This window comes from Plectropomus leopardus, chromosome 24 (genome assembly GCF_008729295.1).
Source record: "Plectropomus leopardus isolate mb chromosome 24, YSFRI_Pleo_2.0, whole genome shotgun sequence".
Lineage (NCBI taxonomy): Eukaryota > Metazoa > Chordata > Actinopteri > Perciformes > Serranidae > Plectropomus > Plectropomus leopardus.
The window spans coordinates 5,095,914-5,121,419 of NC_056486.1; the positions used below are offsets into that span (position 1 = coordinate 5,095,914).

A 25,506-nucleotide genomic window follows, 5' to 3' on the forward strand; every position below is an offset into this window, starting at 1 on the left:
AATTAGTTTGGGTTTGTTTAAATTTTCTCTAGTCTGTGTAATGCAGGGTTCCCTCAGATTTGTAAAACGTCTTGAAAGGCCTTGAATTCATTAATTTAAAATTAGGCCTTAATTGGTATGAAAACATCTAAAATCATTCTCTCAAAAGTTTTAAAAATGCTAAGATATGGGAAGTAGGAATTATTATTTATTTTTTTACTTTGCATTGTAAAATTTCAAAATAATTGATAATTAAAAAAAATAATTTACAGAATGCCTCTTGCATTAACGTCAACAAAAAGTCATGTTTTATGTTGCAAAAAATATTTTGGCAATAGTTTTGGCTATTATTAAATTAGTTTTACATTTCAGTCCAAAAGGTATTAAAAAAGTCTTAAATCCCACTCGCCATAAGATGAAGGAACCCTGGTGTAATGTCATGAACTGTGTTGTCATCAGCACATCCTGACTTCCACCTCTTATTAGTAAAGGAGAAATGCTATACAATCTCTATTTTATATGTATGGCCTGATATATTTTTGGGCTGTGCTGAACATTCGGCAGGAGAAAGGCCATGTCAGAGATTGTGTCACAAATGTCTGCTGCTGCACTGAAATACTTTAGTTGACTTTAGCTCGGAGAAAATGTATTGATTTTTCTTTTTTTACAAATTCAGGTTTTTAATTGGGCTCAGGCCCAAAACTGCTGCCATTGTTCGGGTTTCAGTTAGGATGGACATAAATTATGTGGGCTAGTAGCTGTAGTACCAAGCTGTTGGTTCAGGTTACAACTGGCTGATCCTCCACTGCGCACTCACTCGTAGACTAAGCTGTGCAAATAGGCCTTGTTATAGCTGCTCAGAGTTATTGAACTGTAAGTTGTCTCAGTCTGTTGAAGTGCTCAGATGAATGAACCTGTTGCTTGAGTCTGGCGTTGCCATGGTCATAAAGACCTAAAAAAAACTGATAGGAAAAACAGGATAAAAAAAGTGACTGTCATATTTTAGGACCATAATTTTTAAAGTGGATGCCGGGAGGGCTCAGCACATTGGACTGAAGATGAAGTAAAATGCTATAAAAAATATCATTTTAGAAAATAAAATAAAATCATTATTTTGTGTTTTATGATAAAATATTATTTTATTAGTATATAACATATACATATATTTTCTGTGTCCATCTTTCTAATTGCCTGCTAGTCAAAACATCCTTCATCACGTCCTCAGGTGTCAGTGTTGAGCGCTCACAGTTGATGCTTTACACAAAGCTATACTCCCCCTGAATTTAGATTGCTAGCCTGCTTTCTAGTAACTAACTCGTGGACCCAGGAATGTTGACGGACTTTTTAGCCAATTTAACCTTTTGGCAAACAGGAAATTACAATTACGTCTGTCACATGATGCCATGGGGCCCAAAAACGCTTTTTTCATAGATGTAAATTGTAAGAGTAAATCAGTAGATACATTTTTTGAGTGCCACAGTCCCTGAGGAATGACTTGTTTTTCTATCTGGATTTGATCCACTTGGTCTGATAACATTTTCAGAAGAGAAGTTCAGAAGAGTTTCATGATTAAATCATTTTATCCAAATTCAAGTTGGCGTCGGGCCAAACCCTAAGGTAGTTGCTTTGTGCTTAATCTACTATGCAAAAGATTTGGGTAATTTCATACAGTGGAAAGCAAGCTTTTGTTGCATTACCTATGCATTTATAAAACTAAGGAGATATATTCATTGTTTTTTTTCTCTTTTTTTCTTGTGCCTTTGGATTTTTAATGGCTTTATGAAGACATCTCGCAATAGCGGAGCTCCGGCCATAAGCTAGTGCTATTTTGGCATGGAAAAGTTTGGGAACCCCTGTTTTAAGAGATAATAAATTAAATTTTCAAGCATGTCTGAACGACAAACAGCCATCACTTTGACAGATTAGTGAAGACAGCGTTGTTACATTTTTCATATCTGAAAAGGACTTTTGAATCTCGCAGATATTCAAGCAGAGCACAGCTACTCATTAAGCGAAGACTCCGCCCCCCAGAGCCCAGCCCTGTCAATCAAAATGGACCACGAGTCTGGTAGGTCATCTATTCATTAAAAAAAACTCATATTAGGTATCTGAAAACATGCAGAGCCAATCAAAACTCTGTGTTTAGTCTTTAACATGCTGGCTGTTCCCCATGGTTATCTGGTTGGCTCACTGCCTGTGTGATGTAATACTTCACATGCCGTCTTCACTTGACCCCGTCTGCTGTCTGTCAAATAGCATACACTCTGATTGGCTGTCTGTCTCATAACATGTGTGATGATTGGCTTAATCTGTTATTTATTATAATGAATGTAAGAGGTGCCTGTAGGAACAAGTGTCTGCTGCAGTGCATTATGAAAATACTACATATTTCTCTCTCTTTCTGACTCATCGTCCTCATTATCTCTTCATGTCTTCTTCTGTGTCTGCGTCTCTGCCCGTCTGTACCTGTACCTGTCTCACTCTGTCTGTCTGCATGCTGTCTGCTCTCCGTTTGTCCCGGGGATCCTGCTGTCTGAGCAGCAGGATCCCAGTCTGAGCAGTTTTCCTCCAGCTAAGCCCTGCCCACCTAACACACACACACACACACACACACACACACACACACACACACACACATGGACTCACACAACGCTATGACAAGCATATGGTTTTGAGTCTGCAGCTTTAGCCGAAGCCAGCGGAAACTCTCTTTCTCTCCTCTGTCAGGTTATCTCTCCCTCTCTCTCTCTCTCTCTTCTTCCTGTCTGTCTCACTCTCACTCTCACTCACTCTCCTGTTTTCTATCTTTATCTCCTTCTCTTTCTCCTTTAATCCAATTAAATCTGCTTTATTGGTGTAGTATCAGATTCCCTCCATTGCCAAAATACCGCAAAAAGTCCAGCTCACATCTAAAAACAACAGTGCTGTAAACTAGAATATGTTTTTCGGTAATATTTTGTGCTATAGAGAGAATAATATAATGCCACCAAGTTTGAATTACTCCAATCAATCCAAACTGAACATGTATGCTTTAGTTACAATGTAAATGTACACTCATGCCAAAACAAACAGGACGTTATTAAAACTAAACTGACGTATTAAACCACAAACCATCAACATAATATATTACCTCATAAAACGAAACATTTACACAGCTTTGATTCAAGGTAGGTTATATAAATATATAGATTTTATTTCTTTCTCATTCATTGCCTCTGTCTGTGGCTACATAACTGTTGACTCAAGCTCACATGTGGAGCACACACACACACACACACACACACACACACACACACACACATTTCATATATATTTGAGTCTACTCCAGCCTGTTTCATATTGAACTTAATCCAAAATGCATTTCACAGCTTGCATCTACTCCATAAAGTTTGACTATGGACTTAAGGATACTTACTTTCCCCCAAGTTATGCAGCATAAGGGCTCCTGTAGGGCTCAATGTGTCTTTGATTTAGTGAGTATGACTTTTTAGGAAGATATTACTCTTTTATAATATTGTGAAGTTTGATTTAATTATGATAATTAATTTAAAGTTGTTATGATCGACGCACTGCCTTTCAATATGTTGGGGTTGTATTCTCATTCATTCAAAGGGGTTTTATTCACATGGGAAATATACAATTGCATTGCCAAAGCAAATGTGAAATAGAAACAGAAACTGTTTGTGCAACAGGTGTTTTATATATATATATATATGTCACTTTGAATCAGGTGACACATCTGACACACTCACCTAATGGAAGAAAGATATTGGCAGAAATCAGCATGTTGGCAGATTTCGAATTTTCATTTTAAAGCCATTATCTGCTGACACTAATGATGTGCCGATGTCGTCATGCATCCCTAGTTTATTATCATCTTTTTGATGTTACTTTTTCATATTTGTTGGATTTTGCTTTCATGTTTATTCGTGGTACAACAATTCAAGTATCTTTAAATGGGGGAGAAAACGGTTTCACTGCATGCAGCAGCAGTGATAAAAAATCTGTTTGCCATTTTGATTTGATGCTCCTTTGGGTTTAGGAGCACTGGGTCTGGACTTTGTAACACTAGGGGCGATCATCTGCACTTGATGCTCCACCTGTTGAATGCTGCTCTGCTTTCCTACAGAGTGATGGAAAACCCTGCTTGCTGCATAGTTTTCATTTTTAGATTTAGCACTTTGCTTTGTTCACATTTTTTCTCAAACAGCTGGACAGTTCGCTGTCATTTTGGCATGAAAAATATTTTGACAAGACTGCTGCAGCTGAGACTTGGATCCTCTTATATCCTCATAATGGCATTTCAAGGTTGGACTTGGAAGTATTGAAAGTATTTGGCTACAATTGCATCGCACCTTTATGCGCTTTCTAGAAGGCAACTTTGAGTACATGTTCAATATGTGCTAACACACGGGCACACAGGGGGAAATGGCAGTAGGTTCTTGCAAGACTGGTCCATAAATACTGGGATCTCAGCACCTGCTATTCAACCCTAATCTCCAGTGAAGCATCGTAACATGCTGCCTTTTCACCGACCTGCTCAGCATCCAGTCAGAGCTGCACAATAGAAGCAGCTGCTTGTTTGTCTTGATGAGTCAGGTTAATTAGCCACCTGGGGATGTTCGGGAGTTGTCGACCTTTCAGAGAGACAGTTTGGAGGAATTTGTGGCTCATAGTTTGTTCTTTTGGACGACGATGTAGATAGCAATTATAAAATGGTATGTTAGGCAAGAGATGTGCCAGTCATATACCGATTACAGATGAAATTAGCCTGATTTGACACCAGTTCTTACATGTTTTTATAGGAAATTGCAAGAAAAAAGGGCATTGCATGACCCTCAGCCTCTGCTAGGAATGGTCATTTTATTAATTGGAATTTTATTTAAAAATGCCTATTTGGTCTAATTCTTTATCAGTTTCCTGAGTGACTTCTGATCACTTTTCTGTGGGGAAAAACAGTAGGCCTCCACAGGTTTTCAGGATCGCTCCAACCATTTTATTAAATCTGAGTCTGGACACAGTGTAGAAAAGGAGGAGGAAAATAGACATGCATGTGATTCAGATGTGCAAAAGATCCTCTGTTGGTGTTTAATTGTTTTCTTAATCAGAGAAAAAATCTTCTAAGCCTGCCTGCGTGGCGCTTATTATATTACAACAGAGGATATTTACTCTTGGTAATGGACATGCTGCTCTGTTGGAAAGCAGTGGCACTCGTGCATAGAGTGTCAAATACTTGGCATTTCTGGAATTTAAGCTTATGTTGTGAAGAAAGATGCTTCATCATATTGCTGCTGTTTCCACCATGACTTGAAATGATCATTTTACAGACATTACAAGCTGCACTGTTGGCATCTTTCTTTGTAAAATGAAGCCATAAATTTTTTTTCAATTAAGTTTTTGGCTTTCATATATACCAACTGAGAAAGTTGGTGACACTTTTGTTACTAGTTAAAAAGTTAGTCTCATGATTGACTACCTCACATTTAGGTAGCTTTTCATCTGCAGTTCCTGGGCAGAAAAGAATTATGGCATAATGTTATAATTCAGACAGTTACAGAGAATAAACATCGCATTATACAAAACTAAAAGCGCTTTCCTTTTAAAAACATTACATCATACAAAAAGAAATAGAACACTCTGTGTTTGGTACTTTGTGGTTAATGTAATTTGATTATTCATAATAACATTTTAATACTACTAAAGTGGCTGATATGTCATGAAAATGAACTCAAACTTGAGCCAACGTCTCCACTCATGGTCAGACTGTTCTGGGGCCCCTGGGGCAAAAAACAAAAAAGCTATTTTTTGGCCCTTATTGCCTCCAAGTTCCCATCAAATATAGTGCCTCTCAGTCAATACTTGCACACTGGAATTATAGCTTGCCCAAATTTTATTGTGCTGACACTGATTAACAGGACCACAGCCAATCAATATTTCAAAAACAGCAGAGTTTGGAGTTCATCCTCAGTCACTTTAAATATGTTGCTTTTGGTGATTTATGGCTTTCAGCTTCATAGCGAGTTTTTTACTTTCCTGTCCCCTTTCCTTTTTCCATCTCCCTCTCTCTCAGCCTGTGGTCTCAGTCCTCGTTGCTCTTATCCTGTCAAGCAGAAGCTGTGTGTTTTACTGCAGCTCCTACTGCGCTGCTCCATCTATTGTTTTAATACTCCTACTGCCCCACTGAGATCAAACACAGTCGCCACCTCGCCTCCGTGAACCCCCTGCCAGGAGCCTTTGGTCATTAGCCATTACTCCATGATTGGATTTCTTTCCAGAGTTTACTAGCCACACAGGCAGACTTTCTGTTATTAACAGCATCCAAAGAGATCCCGTAAAGCAGTGAGAGGAGAGGATCAGGTTTTACTTTATTATTTTCATCCACAGCATCTTCAACATTGACTTAAGGACAAAAATATAAACAGTAAGTCAAAAATGAAGTTTTAACACCCTGCACATACTTTTAGGAATTGCCTTTTTGTTGAGCTCTAAGAGATTTAATCATTGAATTGTCACAAATATCAGGGTTCCCGTGGATCTTTAAAAAGTCTTAAAAGTCATTGAAGTCATTTATTCTAAAAAAAGGCCTCAATTACTATTGAACCGTCTTGGTCCTAAAATTAGTCTTAAAAATGCTAAAACAAGGAAAGTAGTATTTTTTTTAACATTGCATCGTAAAATCTCAAAATAATTGGTAAAATCTGTTTTTAAAATATGTCACCGAATGTCTCTTGCATTGACGTCACACAGATCAGAATAGAGGAATAACACTTATATACATTCACCACATCCATTAATTGGCAAATGTAATTTTTTAAAAGCTAACCAAATGAACACTTGTAGATAATGTGTTTGTATGTTATGTTTTCCATATGTTCCACTCCAGAAAGTAAAAAAAAAAGGTCTGCATTTGAAACATATCAATTAACTTGTTAACTTTACCAAAATAATCATGTTTTATGTTACAGTAAGGTTTGAAATTTGAAATAATTAAAAGTAAATCTTAGTAATTGATGTTTTTTTCTATCAGTTTTGGTTATTATTGTAGATTTAATTCCAAATGGCATTAAAAAAGTCTTAAATGTCTTAAATCCAATGTGCCTTAAGCTGTGGGAACCCTGAAGCATGCATCCAAATTTGATTTGTGGTGTGTGTGGGCTTCATTTCACTTAACTTTATTGTCCCTGCTTTATTAAGAAAGTGTCATCTGACTGGCCATTTTAAGAAAATGTATATATGATAATGTACAAGTTACTATTTTTCTTGGAAAATTGTTGCACTTACGTTAGCTTATGTAAAACTACTCTGTCAGCTTCATTTAATGACATGGAAATTATTCTTTGCTGAGTGCACCTAATATTATATTTATGAAGAGCTATTCTAGCAGTATGAAGGACAAGAAACAAAAGGACACAAAGAAAATGTTCCACAATCAAATCACCAGTTAAGCGGAAATTGCTGGATTTCTTTAAAAAACAAAACAAAACATGTGTACAAGGCAATGAGAAAAAAAAGAAGAAATGTACCAAAAACTAACAAGAGATTAATAAACAAAATATAAGAAAATTACCTGAAAATTAATTTAACAAACAAAACAAAACAAACAAAAAATAAATAAAAAGAAAAGAAAATGAAAAAAGAAAAAGAAAGAAAGAAAGAAAACATATGTAATTATAATAATTATTAATTTAGTTTTTTCCCCTTGCTTTTTCTTTTTCCCTAAACATTTCCCCTAGCTTTGTAAAAATGATTTTCTAAATCTATTAATTACTTGGAACATTTCTTATGTAGTCTCTCATTGCCTTTTTTGATGTTTCTGAAAGAAATCAACAATTTGCTAAGGACAGGCAGACTGACAGACAGGTAGACAGGTAGATAGATAGATAGATAAATAGATAGATAGATAGATAGATAGATGGATAGATGGTTAATCAAATTTCCCTTGAACTTAAATGCATAGGACAACCGTCCTATGCATTCGCCAACAGCTTCTGGTATTCATTAAAAAATGGTAGTAGTGGGCTTCCAATGAGGCCCTGGCTTAACAAGGGCAGGAGGCTTAACGAGGCTCCGGGTAGCAGCAGGACCAGCCTCATTATCCTCAGCTTCTGAGGGTCTCACTCACACAGAGGATGTGGGGAAAAGGTACATGGTGGACCCACCCTAAAACAGAATTTGACTCCTGATTTATTTTAGTGTGTAGTCAGTGATTGCTGATCAGTGAAGAGCTAGCAGTGAGTGGGCTGTCATGAACTTTAATCATTTAGTCGTTGGCGTGAAAGATTTGCACCAAAATTACACTGGTATCCTATTACAGGACTGCTGATGAGCTGTTTGGTGCCACACTGTTGGTGGTGGTGGGTGCTTTACATCATGATTACATCATGTGACAACTGGTAGCCGGGTTGCCATGATAATATTTGATAGTAACAGTGACGTGTCACAGCTGCGTGCTCATTAAATTAAATTATGGCTTTATTAGCTGCAGCTGTGTTTTCCATACTACGATGGATGTCCCTTGAGCAAATTCAACATGTTACAGCTACATACTCCTAACAGTTTCCATCAGTGCATTTTAATCAGGGTTAGTTTGTCGTCAGTTGATTTCGAGACAAGATTAGATTGAAAACATTTATAGCCTGCACAGTGTGTCCTGTATTTTTCAGTAGAGCTGAAATAATTAGTAAATTAACCCTCCTGTTATGTTGCAGGTCAAATTGACCTGTTTCAGAGTTCAAAAATATATTTAAAATCATTTTTGCAGCATGAAACCACACACGCATGCAAACAAAATGTTCTTGTTTTCTTCTTCAGGTTTCCTAAAAATTGTTAAAAAATTTAATGTAATTTTAAGATGTAAATTTGAATTTCAAGGGTCAATTTGACACAAACAAAAGAGATGTGTTGTTTGAATTAATAAATATGCCCCCATAACAGAAACCTTTTAAAAAATGTTGAAAAAAAAAGTGTTGAAACTAATGTTGTGAATTTTTAGTTTTGAGTTTATAGAAAAAAAGCAGTTTGTAAATGATTTTTTAAAGGGAATTAAAAAATTCTCATCAGTAAACCATGATGTGTAAGAGGTGAAAAACTTGATGACACTAATTTTTGATAAAATTTATATTAGCTGAGCTAAACATAATAAAATATATACTACTTTTAAATGGTTAAATATGCACCGAGTCAATTTAATCGGGGAACATTATTGCTGGTACTTAAAGCTGAACGTAACAGGGGGTTAATCAATAGGTTCTTTGCATATGACGTCGTACATCTGAGCGCTGTCCAGATGGAGGGCAGGCAACTGGAGGCAATGACTCCAAACACTGCACAAATGCTTATGATTTGCGGTTTTTATGGCCTTTCCAATCTTTTAAATTGGGACAAAACAAAGGCCACATTAAGGCCTTAAAAATAATAGGATGTAAAGAGTAAAAGTTGAAAAAAAACTGTGGCAGATATGGCTCAAAAACATCCATATTTAGTCTGGAGGAGCAGATTAACTATTGGCAAACTTTAACGATCAAGTGTGTGTTAAACATGCCTCGAGTTGAATCCAGTTGCAATGTGCTGTGACAGCTTCTCTGTGTTTGTAGCGATGACCTACAACCCAGATTGCGTTTCAGTGAGAAAATAGTACCTAAACTTTGCAAACATTAGCTGGTGATGTGAGCCTGACAGCAGTGAATCAAAGAGTTGAAGTATAGTTATACTCAAGCACATTTACTCACCAAGCCAAAAACAAAACGGCCGTTTCTGTCATGGACCCAACTGCACGCAGAATAGTTAGAGTCCCCTAGACTCTTGTCAGTTTTTAACGGCTCGCCATGTCACGTTAGTAATGTCTGGAGGACAAGGTAAGTTTTCTTCGTTTTGTATGGATCACGTCCAACATGACTTTCAGTTTTCACTTTTCTTTCCTCTATTTCCAGTTTACACATTGGATTTATCACGTCCTGCTCTCCACCTGAATTTCGCACGTCATTATAGTCACATGATTGCTGGCATAGTAAATAAAAGTCATTATTTTGATGATCGCTTTATCACAATTTATCAATACAATAACAGTAATCATCAGTTACAGTGACCCTTAAATAAATGTAAATAGAAGGTATGTTTTTTTTCGTTGAACAAACATTTTATTACGACAATTGAAACTTGCAACCATTTTTTAAAAAACAGAGTATGTGTAAAAAGTCTGCCTTTTCAAAATAGCTTAAACTAAGGTGAAATTCTTTGTTCAACTGTTTTTATTTTTATTTTTCAGTACCGTAGATAAGTAAATGTACATAGTATGATAAGCATTAATTATCATGCCTCAATCGCTGCAACCCTTATGGCAAGTCAAAATGCTAAACTTTAGTTGCAGCCTCTCAAATGTGACGATTTGCTGCTTATCTCCGTTTTATATGATTGTAAACTGAATCCATTTCAGTTGTGGATTGTTGACCAGACAAAACAAGACATTTTAAGATGTCACCCGAGGGTTTTGGAAGTTAAAATTGCCATTTTCAACTGTTTTCTGACATTTGTAGACCAAACAAATCACTGTACACTCATGTTCTACCCACTGATCTAGGAACTGACTGAAACAAACACCACAATCAGTAATGATTCCCACTTCTCCACAAGTTTCCTGTCTCTTTTACATTTTAACAGTATTTGTACCCTTTGCTTCTGAGTTAAAATAAACCCAAACACCTAAAGGTCAGTGTTGAGTCTGCACCTCCTGACTTTAGGTTTGTCTGAGACAGCAGAAAGAAGCCACAGGGATTTGTTTTTAGGATGGACAGACATGCTGCTGTGGTGATGATCTCTGACGGACACACACACACACACACACACACACACACACACACACAAACACACACACAGACCTCCATCCCCTTGCCTCTACCCAGCACACTCAGCTTGTAAACTTCAGAGCATTTTACCAGCAGACATGTTGCTAGGAGACCAGGAGGTGATTAAAATGATCTTGACACACATGTGCGCGCAGGCTCGCGCGCGCGCGCGCACACGCACACACACACACACACACACACACACACACACACACACAGAGCAGCACTTGTCTTGTTAAGCTGCTACTGCTGCTCTTTCCATACACCACTGGTTGTGTGTGTTTGTGTGTGTGTTGTGACAAACATCAAAGTGTCCGGTGCTCATGTCTTATTGTGACATGATTCATTATATTTTAAAAATGATGAAAAAAACACTTCGTTCTTTACCTGCAGCTCCTCTTTTGTCAATATTTGCCTGAAAAGAGTTTAGTTTCTTTCAGTTTAAAGTAAAATGAAATGTAGACTGTGCAGTAGACTTTTGCCTAATGAGGTTCTCTTGGAGCAGTGCCTAATCAGCTCACCTTTAAAACTCACTTAATTGAAAGCATACAGAGTTAACCTTCAACTCTGACAGACCCATTAGTGAGTCTATCTTTTTAAACTCTGTGTGGACAAGCAATGTCCAAATAAACACAATGTTATTTTGAACAAAATTTCACAAGTGATTCAGTATTCAGCTTCCATAAAGTTGGGCGACTTGCAGGAGACAAATTAAGAAAAAAAAAAAGATAATGCCATGAAATTCCACATTTTAGTTAGAAGTATGCATTAAACTAAAAATATACTTCCCATATAATATAATTCCCTTAAATATAACTTTTTCACAAGACACACCAATCTGAGCACTCTGTCTGGGGAGGGACACAGTATAATAAGGGGTCTGGGGGTCCTCCTCCAGAAAAAATTGCGATTTAAATCTCATTTCCTAGGTTTTTGCAAACATTTAGGGACTATACTTACTAAAACAAAATCAGGGTAATAATTAAGTTCGTCATCATGCTACATTCTGCCATAATGGCACTAAACATGCTCAAACTATTACTAAACTTGGTCAAGACACTGAATCTGAAATAATTGTGTGAATGTTTGTGTGATTGTGTGAGTTTGTGCAATGTTTTTAAAAACTAAGTAGCAGTTGGCGCAAAGTGAATGTGACAAGCAGTGTAAAAGCGCCTTGAGAAGTTGAACAAGAGAAATGGGAATTTGAAAAGTAGGGTGACATGCCCCTCTCATCCGAGGTGGAAATTACACATCATGTCTGAGGAGATGGAGCAGCAGAGTGCAAGTGCAGTTGCAGTATTTTTACTTAACTGTTCGTAGTTTCATATTATTCATTTATTTTATATTTATATTTCTTTTATTTGTTTTCCACCTCTGGCCTATTGGTAACTTTTTACAGAGTTATGGTATCCATGTGCTGTATAATGATTTTATTATATTTATTTATTTAAATTTATATTTGTAAATATATATATTTCTATATATTGTTAGGTTTTAACTTTTAGCACTCTTGCATGTGACAGAAGACATCAAACACCTGTCTTCATAATTTGAGTAGTACTTCTTATGACGACTAAACTGACCTTCTGTAAAATTGATGGAATATATTTTTAACCCTTTTTAAACAAGAGCGAATGTTCAAATATATTTTATATTTATGCTAATTTGTCCCTGATATTTTCCCTTAAAGTGTGATGATGTGATGGTGTTCATATGATGAAGCTAAACTTCTGGTTGACTCTTCTCGTTGTCGCTGATGAACTGAGATGACGTTTGCCCTGTCAGTCCCTGTGACTTTTGGTTTTGACTTTTGGAGCTGGTACTGGCAGGGCGGAACGGAGCCTCTTCATCATCTTAGGACAACAAATAAACCAGGCGCGCTGGTGACCAGGCTTCCTGCAGCCCTGCAGTGGCGCTTATGTACCTAAAAATACTTTCTGCAGCTCACAGTAGACTAAACAATGGACTACCTGTCAGATGCTCTTATATATATATCCTCATTGTGTTTTCGGGAACCTCCTTTAAAATTGCACTCTGTCCTCATTGTTGGGTCACTCAATTATGCATATTTCCTGCAGTGTTTAAAGGCTGCTACTGTTTCTTCTCTCAGGGAGGACACTGAAGACGAGTTGCTTGCTCAGCCCATCTTTTATTTCAGGGTTGATACACACTAGCTGGAGACAAATTATGCACCACAGTTGCCAGAGCGTCGTCGTCCAGCAGTCTGTAATAACCAGTTTTGTCAGGAAGTGCTTGAATGTTTTGGGGGAAGCTCTTTGAAAGTGTGATTTATAAGCTACCAGTTACTTCCCATTGGAAGACCTCCCTGAAGGTCCCTCAAAAGAAATATAGGTTTACTTTCATAAGCTGATCTGAAAATAAAGTTTACTTTGGTTTTTGCAAAGGACCAGGAGCTTTCTTAGCTGGAATTAAGGTGTTTGGTTATTAGCAAAAACATCTGATATTTCAGGTATTTTCTATCATTTCTTTTTTAGGTTAGCTACCTACCTTTATATCAATATCACATATATTTTCACATGCCCTATTTTCTACCATCAAGCCTTCTGTCCACTGAATGAAGTGGACAAAGGTTTAGTTTCAGTAACTGACTTAAACCCTTTAACACCTGAACAAATTGGTGTAATTTCTTTCAAAAACATAGGAGCAACTTGGTGTGAAATGTTCCAGGAGTTGAAAAATTACTAGATTTAGAAAAATAGTTTTTTTTCAAAAGCTAGAAGAAGAAAAGGAGTGTCTAGGGTGAAAGAAAATCGAAAGAAAAACTATTTTCGTTAGTAAAATAATGTTGTTTTGAAGGACCTTTTTTTTTTTTTTAACTTTTTTCATTTTTGTTTTGTCTGTTCTAAATTAATTTTCAGGTATTTTTTTGTCATTTCTTCTGTCGTTGCTCATTGTCTTCCTCCGATGTATTTGAAAGAAATCAAGCTCAGTTTGCTCAGGTGTGAAAGGGTTAAAAGGTGAGCCTACTCTGAGAAGTACTTTAACCCTCACACAAGAGAGACAAAGATTTAATTGGTTTTATAGTTTTGAAAGAGGACCTACAAAATACTGCAGCTGTCCATCACAAAATGGACACATTTAGCTTTCTTAGGTAACAAAATGAATTGTAAATGTTGATTTTGTGCTATTTTGTCTTTCCTGTAGAATTTGAATGGAGCTTCAGTCAGGACCTGTCTGCCATCTTGGTGAAACAGGAGGAGCCTGATGTGGGTCAAAGGTTAGATCCTCAGCCTCTGGAAGGTCCGCCTCTCATATTAAACCCCGCCCCCCCACACAGAGGGTCGCCATGGAAACACACGGTTGGCATCTATCTGAACTTTAAACACTACAGTTGATTTTGTTCAAAAACACCGTTTATCAGCGTTACTGTTGGTTTTGTTTTGCTGCAGGAGCCCAGTCAAGACAGTGTAAAACCATTAGCCATAAAAGATGAACCCAGAGAGATTGGACAGTACCTCAGCCTGCCCAGCGGTAAACACACACACTCACACATGTTGCAGAAGTATCACAATTCAATTCAGCAACGATTAAGAAGTGATACAAATGCATCCGATCCCTGCAGAGCTTAAAAAGTTTGCTTAATCCATGCAATGTTTTTCAAGAAAACATGTTTAAAACATTAAAATGTTTGCAAATTAACCAATCAGGACCTTATTCCAGCTAAAATAAAACGGCTGTTGCAAGATACGGTCCAATGAAATTAATCCTTGGCTTCAGAAAAAAGTCTCAGTCAACAAATATTTGTTGGTTTTTATTTCCCTCAACTTGTCTTGTCTTCTCCTGAGCTTTAAAACCTAGAATCAACCACTGATTGAAAAAGGTTGTTGGTATAGATCTCTAGTAATGCCTAGATATTGGATGGCAAGATGACGCCTATTCATTCCAATGGAGTTGCTCACCCGATGTATACACCAAAAAATGTTTTAAAAAACGTAGTTTTTGGGCAATGGGGACAAGAAAAAGTGGAGATGACATGCAGCAAAACGCCGGTGCAATGAGGACGAATACCCTCTAAATATGGAGCACATGGTCTACCATTTCAGCTACCTGGGAAAGTGTTGCAAATGTAAAACCTACATGGCTCCAAAAATTGATAACAAAAAGAGTCATATCCTTGTTTGCAGTCCGAGGTGTCCTGTCAACAGGTTTGCAATTGTCTCTTTTGTAGTGGTGGTCCATTGGCAAAATGTTTTTGGGCCACAGGGGATTTTTTTGCTGCAGTACTGTAAGTGGCCACTGGAAATAACGGCAACAAGGCTGAGCAGCGTTCATGGTGACCTAGTTGTTGGGAACACTATTCCTCCCTCAGCCTGGGAGCCAGTGCAACCTGACAGACCAAGTTCAGGACAGGAACAGCCCTCCACAGCTTCTGGTCTTTGTATCTGTATCACGTTGTTGTCATGTTTGAGATTTGGACCTATTTTCTGCATTTTCAGCAGACACAGAACACCAACAAACCTCACGTGCTGTTTGAATCGTTAAAAAAAAGTAGAATTTCTCAGGTCAGAGTCGCAGCACTCAATCATCACCCTCCTCTCCATTTAGACGATGCTCTCCAGCTCCCGCCCACCCCTCCCAGCAGTAATCACGGTGACAGCGACGGCTCCCTCCCTCCCTCCTCCCCGCACCTCCCTCTGCCACCGTCCTCCCCTCAACCACAACAGAGGCCAGGAGGTCGTGCCTCCTCCTCATCCTCCTCCTCCTCTTCCTCAGCCATCTCTTCTTCACCTCTCCTCACTGCACCACATGTGAGTAAAAGAACGCCTCTCCAAATCTTTCTGCTCCGAACTCATTTTTTTAAATTTATTTATTTTTTTAATTTTCATATAATCTGCTGACAAATGGGAGCTATTCAATGAAATTCAATCTTTTCAGTGTCTTGCCATTGTCAGCAGCTTTTCTTTAAAAATAAAATGAATCACATGTGTCCTGATGCCATAACGTAATGCGTTATAACCAAATGTTTACAAAGAATTGTTCACTGTCAGCAAAAATGTTTGATTCGGTCATGATGCAGCTGAGCTGCTTTAAAATCACAACACAAAATCGCTGTGTTGTTCAAAGGAACAGCTGATGACTCAGTCTGCAGGGTTTATTTTAAAGGAGACCTGTAATGATTTTGCTTATTTTCTGTCATACATATCCTGTCACAGTTTTGGATGTCCATATTAAATGTTGCAAAAGTTTAAAAAAATGAGGTAAACACATGTAAAATTCATCTCTCAGACCATTATTAATATTCTTTCTCCAACATTTTTCTCCTTTGGCTACAAATTGACGTCCACTTGGGGTGGATTTCTTGATATCATCATTTGATCCAGGCAAAGTTATGTAATAATGTTTACATTATATACACTGCTACATGATAACATCAGGAAAACATGTGATCTTGGGTGCTGATGTTTCTTTGATTTGTCACTTTTTACTTTTTGCCCAGTTGTGAAGTGATGTTTTTAGAAGCTTTAATTTTGGTTATTTTTCATGGTAGAAAGTGCTGCCATACTTTGTTTCAGTCATTTCTTGGCTGCAAGTATCACTGCTACATGTAGCTACATGACAACATCAGGAAAACTTGTAATCTTGGTTGCTGATGTTGTTAATTTCTCTCTGATTTTGGATCGTACTCCTGCTACAACATGTGAATATTCGGGTTTAGAAGCTTTTTTTCATGACTTTTCACACTGGTAAGTGCCACTATACACTCAGTCATTCCTGGCTAAAAACTTGAATGTGTTGGCTCAAACGCACCTTCAAAACCTTGAAGACAGGTGTGCAGGAGGACAGGTGCCAACATTGGGTATTTTAGACCAAGGGTGAATACAGGTGTTCCAGTGCAGACAGTATGAGGAAAATTGTATTTTTTGACCATAAAATCATGTAAACATGTTCTAGTTGAAACCCCAAACATGATTCTAAACCTGCAAATGAGCATGACTGGTCAACGTCAACATAAATTGTTGATAAAGGTTGTAAATGTATTGATGTTTGTGTTGTTGTGCAGAAGCTGCAGGGTTCAGGACCCCTCTTGCTGACAGAAGAAGAGAAGAGGACCCTGGTTGCTGAGGGTTACCCAGTACCGAACAAACTTCCTCTCACCAAGAGTGAAGAGAAGGCACTGAAGAGGGTCCGACGGAAGATTAAAAACAAGGTAAACACTGCACCTTTCAATTTAATTGTGCTCACAGCTGGGCCGATATATATATAAAGCTATTTACAGAGCCGGTGAATCTGACTGACATCAGGGAGCTCAGACGAGAAATCAAAATCAAATGATGAAACAGACATATTATTATTACTGAACAAACATTATTCAAAGCATTAACTAACATCAGCTCAGTCTGAGCAGATTTCTTTGGGTGCTTAACATTAAGAATTCAAAGATTGTCGGTTACTGTATGAAAACACACTCGCCATCAAAAGTAAAAATGAAGATCAACCCCAGGTACACTCTCATTTAGCGTTTTGCTCATTATTAGTTAGTTAGTTAAGCTCTGTGTCTCTTGGATGGCTGCTGCTTACAGTGTGGCAGCTGGTCGCTACCTTTTTATAAAGCCCCATCCTCACCTGAGCACTGTGGGGGTACACCAATAAACATCCCGAACACAGTAAATAAGAAGAAAATACAGGCAGAGGGCAAGTCTGCAGAAAAATACACCACCACACACTTCTTGTGAGTCAAAAGTAATAACTGAGAGGGATTAATTCTGTATGTCTCATATTTTTTAGGAATGTCCTGCATATCAGAGCTTGAATAAATCATAAAAATCTTTACATCTTTCTGACATTTTTCTGTTTTTCTTTGCAGATCTCTGCTCAGGAGAGTCGGAGGAAGAAGAAAGAATATGTGGAATGTCTGGAGAAAAAGTAAGGCTTGGAAAAAAAATCTTTGTCCTTGTGTTTCCATTCCTTTTCCACTCCTTTTGGTTTACCTTTGTATCTGGCTGACTTTTTCTGCAATTTCCAACCCCTTTTTTTCTCATCATAGTCCTATCAAATGGTATTAAAGTAAAGGTACTACAGTATATCAGTGGACGGAGCTATCAGGAATAGTTTAGTCAGATTCAAATTAATAAGGATAAAGGTGGTGTAATTGTATATGTTAGTTCTGTATGTTTCTGATCAAAACGCTCAGCAGCCTCCCAAATCTGATGCACTCGTGATTAACCTTTAACATTTTCCAGTAAAGGATCTTTTAAAATGCTATTTCTTATTGAACCAGAACTAAATCATGGAGATAAGTGTTGAACTGCTAAAGTATTATTGTTATTTCAACCAGTTTCATGCCAGCCAGACTCTCGCAAATGCTTAAAATGATGCTTACATAGCGATGTCTATGCAATAAATGAATTACTTTTTTCATCCACTCCTCCGAGCTGTATTTAAAAGGGCTTCATTTGGTCCAGAAAACAACCATGATGGCTAGTGAGGTTGAATCTAACTACAGGCCTTTTTAGACATAATTTTGTGTTCTTTATGTGCATTGCTGACATCAAAATAACAAATGCAACTGAAAAAAGAGAGAAAAGATAAATTTGTGTAATGCTGAAGTGAGCCTGGCAGTTAAACTATAGTTAGGAGGTTGTGGAGATTGTGATAACAGACAGTCGTGCCCTGCGGGGGTTAAACTGCAGGCAGAATATTAACAAACTCCCTTCTAATTCTGGGGTCAGGTACAGATGTCCAGATGAACACATAATACATACAGGATGTATTTCATCACTAAAAGTGAACAGAAACTCCTTCCTCTCTTTTTTCCGTTGTTATTTTGGCCATTCATTGCTGTGGCAGGACTCCAGTAACCTGCTGAACACATGGGTCACAGAGTGAAAGAGAGGTGAAAATGTGGGCTTGATTTTCACAACACTTTGATTACAAAAAGTTCCCAAAATGGCTCATAAAATATCCCAAAAGGGAAAGATTGAACAATTAATGAAGAGGATGTGTAAAAACAGAAACCCTTCTCTTTCTTTGTGTTTATGTTTCCTTTTTGGACAAGATTATTGAAGGATCCTTTAGAAATAAAACAGCAGGACGACTTGATGAAAAGAATGTGTATAATAGAGACGTATCTGAACCAAACACTCAAGGAGATCAGGAGGATTATGGGTAATAGAGCAAAAGATTAAGAAGATGTTGAGTCAATAATAGATGTCAATGGGATTAGCAGATGACGGAGGGAGAGAAAAGGAGGCGGACCAAGGGGACAGTTGGATTGTCTCTCATCCTGCAAAAATCCATATCTGTGCTTTGTCCAAAAATTAGAATTTAAATGTCAAAATGAACTGAGCTTTAATGAGTAATATTGTTTCTGATCAGAGTAAAAGACCATTAAAGACAATGAAAATAATCTGTTTGTGTGTATCAGGGTGGAGAGCTACACGTCAGAAAACAGCGACCTGTGGAGAAAAGTAGAAAACCTGGAGACCGCCAACAGGTGAGGTCTTACACACACACACACACACACACACACACACACACACACACACACGCATGCTGGCTGACAATAGTGTTTTCTTGTCGCCACCTGTCAGCCTTATTAGGATACCCTTAGTATGATAAGCAGTTATGGATAATGAATGAATAAGGGATACATATTGATATTGAATATTTGAAACAGTTTTAGTACTCATTTTCCGTTGTTTCGATAAAGTGGTACCGGCTGTACTTTCTTATTGCCTCTTAACACACCCTGACACCCAGCCCTGACACACCAGGCCAATATTCGGTTGTCAGTCAATGTTGGGCTGTCAATGAGCATCAGTCACCCCCGTTTTTGTGGTGTGTTTGCACTATTGGCACTAGTCACGCCTTGTCAGCTTTTGTTGACCTTTTTTTGATGTCTGAGATGGCGGAGCCCGCTGGTGATTGAATTCACTCTTACTGGAAATTCAGCTCAGCGTACAAGAATAGAAACCAAAGAAAGAAATGCAAATAAATGAGTAAAGTTGTTATATTAGGTAAGATTATTATTCAAGACATTCGGCTCTTTAGCAGTATCAGTTCATAATTGTGTTATTGTTCGCTAGTGCACAGTAAATATCCTCTGTTCCTTTAACATGGGGTTATTTTGTAAATGTACTGGCAGACTGACATCTAGAATCCATCCTGACAGTTTTTCGGTTTCCGTTTTTTTATGAGAAATATGGACAATTGCTCTGTGGAGAGTTATTTCTCTCATACAGGTGCAGAACGTACTTGACTGTTGGCCTTAGTCTTTGCCTTGTGTTCAGGTAATATGATACGACGCCTTAGTTGTTACTAGTTTTTTAATGTCTGTTTGGTGGTAACTTCAGTCATTCTGCTGTTTGCTGCAACCAAACAAGAAAAGGAAAGTATGTGATATAATGTTATTGTCTTGCTATATTTATCATATAGTGAAAACTTTAAATCATATGCCCACAATGCCAATTTTCCCTGTGATATCGAAAATGGCATTGAAAATCAATATATTTCAAGGTATTGTGTCGAAGTTAGAAATGCTTCTTGCCGTTGTGTCTCTACACAGACTGAAACTGTTGTAATCTGGCTCTGAACACTAATAACAAAGACCCGACATTCTTGTAATGATGTTTGGATTATCATCACTGAAAATAGCAACACGCTTGCAAAGAATGCAGCTTGATAAGCTGAGGGTTGAATGATCTGCGCTGCAGCAGGGCTCGCTTTTCTTTTATCTTTACTTGGAGAAATAATGATTAGTATAACTGTAAAGTGAGCTGCAGTCAGGTAGTCTTCAAAGGACAAATGCACTCGTCTGCAGGTTATACAGTACATACTAGTGTTCATGCTCTGAAACAGTTTATATGTAGTGTGCTGCATCGAAAGAATTATAGGAGTCTAAACAGAAATTTGTCTGCTCTCAGACTCACCCAGCGCTGTTTGTCTCCTCTGTTATTATAACAATATAAAACCAATCTGCTATTACCGGGGGGTGGGTGGATGGGTGGGTGGGTGGGTGTGGTGATGCTGAGGGTTGAGGGGGGGTCTGTCTGTCTGTCTGTCTGTCTGTCTGTGGTGGCCTCAGCCTGTCATTAAAGCTGCGAGTTAACAGTAGCTTTCATCATGGAAGGCAAACCCCCTCCCTTCCCACCACACACACACACACACACACACACACACACACACACACACACACACAGATGAATATGTTAAACCACCACACAGAGGAACAATGAGTTGGCACAAACTGGGGGAACATGAGTCAGCACGCTCACTCTCACATAAATGCCAGAATATGTGCAGGTCTAAAATAACGCTTTTAAACGAATGAGCTAAATTTAAGATGCAAGTTCCTAAAAATGCCCCAAGTGCAGTTATTAGCGGTTGTTTTGTTCTCCATCCAGTGGTTTCTTTTAACTGCATGTCCACTTGGTTCCATACAGAACTGGGTTAGTGCGACCGGTTTATTAGTTGTACAGAAGAACTCAGTCTTCGTAGTTTTCATGAGTTATTTTCGATTTTTGTGTCATGCCAAACATTTGTTCCGTTTTCACATGGGATTACAAGACACCCAATATTTTTTATGTGCAAAACAGAAACAAATACAAACATACGAAAAACACCACAAAAACAACATCCTCAAAATGGACTGTTCAAATGAGAAACTACCAAATATTCACACATCTTGATAAAGACCTTTTTTCCTCTTCTCCAAGGCTTTCTCCAGATAACTGGCAAATTTAAATGTTTCATATTTGAACAGCCAGCTCAGTCTTCATGCATCTCCAGAACTCAGAAATACTGTATTGATCCTCGGGAGTAGATTAGGTTACATTTTAATTGTTCTTATTTGCATATAGTCAATAAATCATAAAGAAATTGAAATAAGACGTATGTGAGAAAACAATGTGCATTATGCTAAAATATATAGGGCAGTATATGCATGTAAATATATGTCAAAGCAATATCTTGAAATAAGAAATACAAGAAATTTGTACAGATATGTGCATCTTACTATAAGTGTGCTGATCATAAAATGGAGTGGAGTGCATGTGGAGAGCATTAGAGCAGGTGTCTTTGACGATTTTCAGGCCAAGGGCCCCTTAGCTGAAGTGAACGATGTGTCCGAGTGTCTTGCTCAAAAAAAGTTACAAAATGATCCATTGCAGCCCACATAAATGTCTGTGCACTTGATACACTGGCGATAATGCATCAATTGGCTGATATGTGCGAAAAAGGCGCCACACAGTGATTTACCTTCAACTATCTCAAATGATCGCACAAGGATTCATGGGAATATCACAGTCATATTTTCCAGGCCTGGAAAAGTCATGGAACTAGTAAAACTTTAAAAATTATGACATAAAGACATTTTGAGATTATTATTATTGTTTTTATTTGGAAGAAGAAAACTGGTTTGGAAGTGTTTATTGAAAAGGTTTGGGCGATTTTTTTTTTTCTTTTTTAGATTTTTTGCTAACTCTCTTATCCAACAAAAAAAACTTTTCAGATGGAGGTCCCTGATGTGGAATTGTATCAAATGAGGGTCTGTGAGATAATGTGTATCAATTCAGGGGTCCTTGACACAAAAAAAAGTTTGAGAACCACAATTTTAGACAGTTGTCTTAATTGTCACAATTGTCTTAAATTGACAAGAGATTTAAACATTGACTTTTTAGAGACGTTTATTTGATGTCTGAGCCAAAATCAGATAAGAAAATTGAAAATAATGTCATGTCTGTGTGTCCAGTGCTGATAGAAGTTCCTGTTATGTTTAGGAGGAAACTGCTCACTCCCCTAAAGTGAAAACAAGAAAAAATCATTAATTAAAATAATTTTAAATGTTCCATTCTTGTGCTGAGAAGTGACACACAGTATTATTCACAGAGTCCACCAGCACGACCTTTCAAAGCATAAAAATTGTATTAAAAGCAGCAATAACTTTACAGTAAATCACTGTGGTTCCACATCAAAGACCAGTGTGAGTGATGCTGGTCACCATCATCTCATATAAGTTTATTACAGCTGGCAGCACACAATGTAATACTACAGTCTGGTGCGTGTGACACACATGAGACATCTGATTGACCACTTTATTGTCTGGTTTCGTTTCCAGCTTATTTAATGGTTGACTGACTCGCTGGTGGCTGGTTAAAAGCTGTAACTGGTTCTCTGTCTCCACCTAATGGTCAGAGTGAGTCCTCAACGCTACTGACTGCTCATACCATCAGAACCCTGCTCTCCAGATCCCACTGATATACTGTATTATTCTGGTTTTACTGGTGTAGTCTGCCCAGCTTGACGGTACTCTTTATACACTTGTGTTAACTGACACAGTAGCAGTAACCCAGGTGGATAAAGCAGACTTTAAAGTACAAGAGGAGATAAGATAAAAGAGAATTTAACCGGTGTAGCTTCCTCGAGGTGCGGCACAATCTGTGATTCAAGGAAAGAAAAATCTTCGACCAAACACATTTGAGGGTTCCTGCGGATCCTTAAATACTCTAAAACATGAGGCCTTCATTTCTATTAAAATATCTTAAATCAATCTTTCTAAAGTCTTAAACATGTTTTTGGACGTGACAAGTAGGATTTTGGAAACCGCTTTTTCTGATGTTGCATGGTAAAATCTCAAAATAAGTGGTAACATCTACTTTTGGTAATTTGATTTCCCAAATTCCTCTTCTGAAACTCATCATGATAGGAATCCAGGCAGTGGGATCTCACATGCAGAGTGAAAAACAAAATCACCAATAAAAGGCAGCCAGAAAATGCCATATATTACCACTTCAGTTTGTACCAAATAGATTATTGTATCATAATATATTTATTGTCTTTCATGTGTTCCACTCTTAAAAGTTTTTGTTTCAACACGTGGTATAGATAATCTAGCAATTTCACAGGACAAAAATGTCGTGTTTTATGTTAAAATAAATATTTTGGCAAATTATCCTTCAGTTTTGGTCACTGTGCGATTGTTAATTTTATTCCGAGAGGCATTAAAAAAGTCTTAAAAAATTTTCCTTAAGCTACAGGAGGCCTGTTTTTCTAGTGGTGATGTACAGTTTGTAATCTTTATTTTCTCTCTGTTGGTCTTTCTTCAGGTCTCTCCTACAGCAGCTCCAGAAGCTTCAGTCATTGGTTTCAGGGAAAGTCGTCCCCCGTTCTTGTAAAATTGCCTCAACTCAAACAGGGACATGCCTCATGGTAAATATAATGCTCGTCTAACTGTAAAGCTTCTCACAAACATAAATTTGAATATTGTTGTTATTAAAGTGACTGTATTTGCCCCTGGAGTTTTTCTCATCATAATTGTAATTAAGAGCTGCAGTGATTCATCAATTAGTTGTCAACAGTTTAATTAATAGCCAGCTCTGTGACCATAAACTGAGTGTTTTTGGTTTGTGGATTAACACGACATTTGAGGACTTCATATTGAGCTTTTTAGAGTTAAAATTTTTTACAATTACAACTTCTCTATTAAAAGAGATGAATCAACAATGAATGAATGAATATTCCTTATTGGCAGCCCTGTTTAACCCCTTTTTCGTGTTTTGCTCCTCTCTCTGTGCAGATGGTGGCCGTGTGTTTTGTCCTGGTGTTGGGCTCCTTCTCTCCTTGTTTCTCCCCCCTCTCCCTCCTTACTCACACCTCCTCTTTGTCCTCATCCTCCTCTTCCTCTCAACCCTCACCCTCCTCTCCTCTTCCGTCAGCGGACCTCTACACCACCAGTCAGGGTAAGTCTTAAAATATGTCACCTTTTACTCAACTTTATTATAGAAATGATTCTTAAGTACATTTAAAAGATTCATGCAGTCTCGATCTCTAACACTAAGTACCCTGAATCTGAAACTGCACAAATCTATCTGTAAGCAACACCAATATATTTATCATTCATACTGGTAACCTGTTTTTGACTTTATATATATTGGGTTGCACCTTGTTTTCACTTTACTGTTATCTAGTCTAGGTTTTTATAATTTTCTCCTTAATGGTATTTTTTTAGATAGATAGCAGAAACAATAACAAACTGAGAGCATCAAATTTTATGAAGGAAACTTTGTTGTTAAATTTGTAATAATTCATGACAAAAGTATGATTCCAAAATAAAACACATGAAGGAAGATAGATAGAGATCCCTGAACTTTAGTCTTGTAAAGAGGACACGAGTATCAACTTTCTCTCTTGCTGCATTCCACTTCCCTATAAATTCACTTCCTTAAGCCACTTACCCTTGGGGAAACCCTTATGAAACCAGAGGTTAGGCTGTCATCACGTTAAGTACCACTCCTCTCTGCCAGCAACCAGCCTCTGAGGGCTGAGGGGAAAAGCCTGCGAGACTGCCCTCACCATGGGGCTGAAACTGTGCCCCGCTCATGGCCTCAGAGATCATTACAACCTAAAATATAATGTTGGAAAATGACATGAGAATGAAAACCAGTATGTGTGTGTGTGTTACAGTCCGTTCCCGCAGCCTGCTCTTCTACAACGAAGGGTCTCCACTGGAGGAGAGTTTAGCGACATCAGAAGGGGAGAGGCTACAGTCAGAGGGCCGCGTCCAGACGAGCCGGTACACAGCTGACAGCAACAACCAGACAACTGGGCCTGAGTTAGACCGGAGGTAGGGAAAAAAAGACAAAGATCTTTTGTCAGATTGATTACTGTAATTTTATAGCTCTATAAACACAACATCTATTGCATGTCTGTCCGTCCTGGAAGAGGGATC

The 25,506-nt window shown here is 37.9% G+C and overlaps 1 protein-coding gene across 2 annotated transcripts in view; it reads left to right on the forward strand.

Annotated features, from left to right (window-relative positions):
- The window catches only part of creb3l1 (cAMP responsive element binding protein 3-like 1), a 42,293-nt gene that overhangs the window by 14,652 nt on the left and 2,135 nt on the right, over window positions 1–25,506 (forward strand). The window contains exons 3-12 of one of the 2 annotated variants that reach the window (XM_042513149.1): window positions 1,961–2,047; window positions 13,986–14,140; window positions 14,231–14,312; window positions 15,387–15,589; window positions 16,843–16,989; window positions 17,647–17,705; window positions 19,207–19,275; window positions 23,885–23,987; window positions 24,355–24,517; window positions 25,242–25,401. In XM_042513149.1, coding sequence (XP_042369083.1) covers window positions 1,961–2,047; window positions 13,986–14,140; window positions 14,231–14,312; window positions 15,387–15,589; window positions 16,843–16,989; window positions 17,647–17,705; window positions 19,207–19,275; window positions 23,885–23,987; window positions 24,355–24,517; window positions 25,242–25,401 — 1,228 coding nt within the window. The remainder of the gene's footprint in view (window positions 1–1,960; window positions 2,048–13,985; window positions 14,141–14,230; window positions 14,313–15,386; window positions 15,590–16,842; window positions 16,990–17,646; window positions 17,706–19,206; window positions 19,276–23,884; window positions 23,988–24,354; window positions 24,518–25,241; window positions 25,402–25,506) is intronic. The other variant, XM_042513150.1, reaches the window with a different exon arrangement.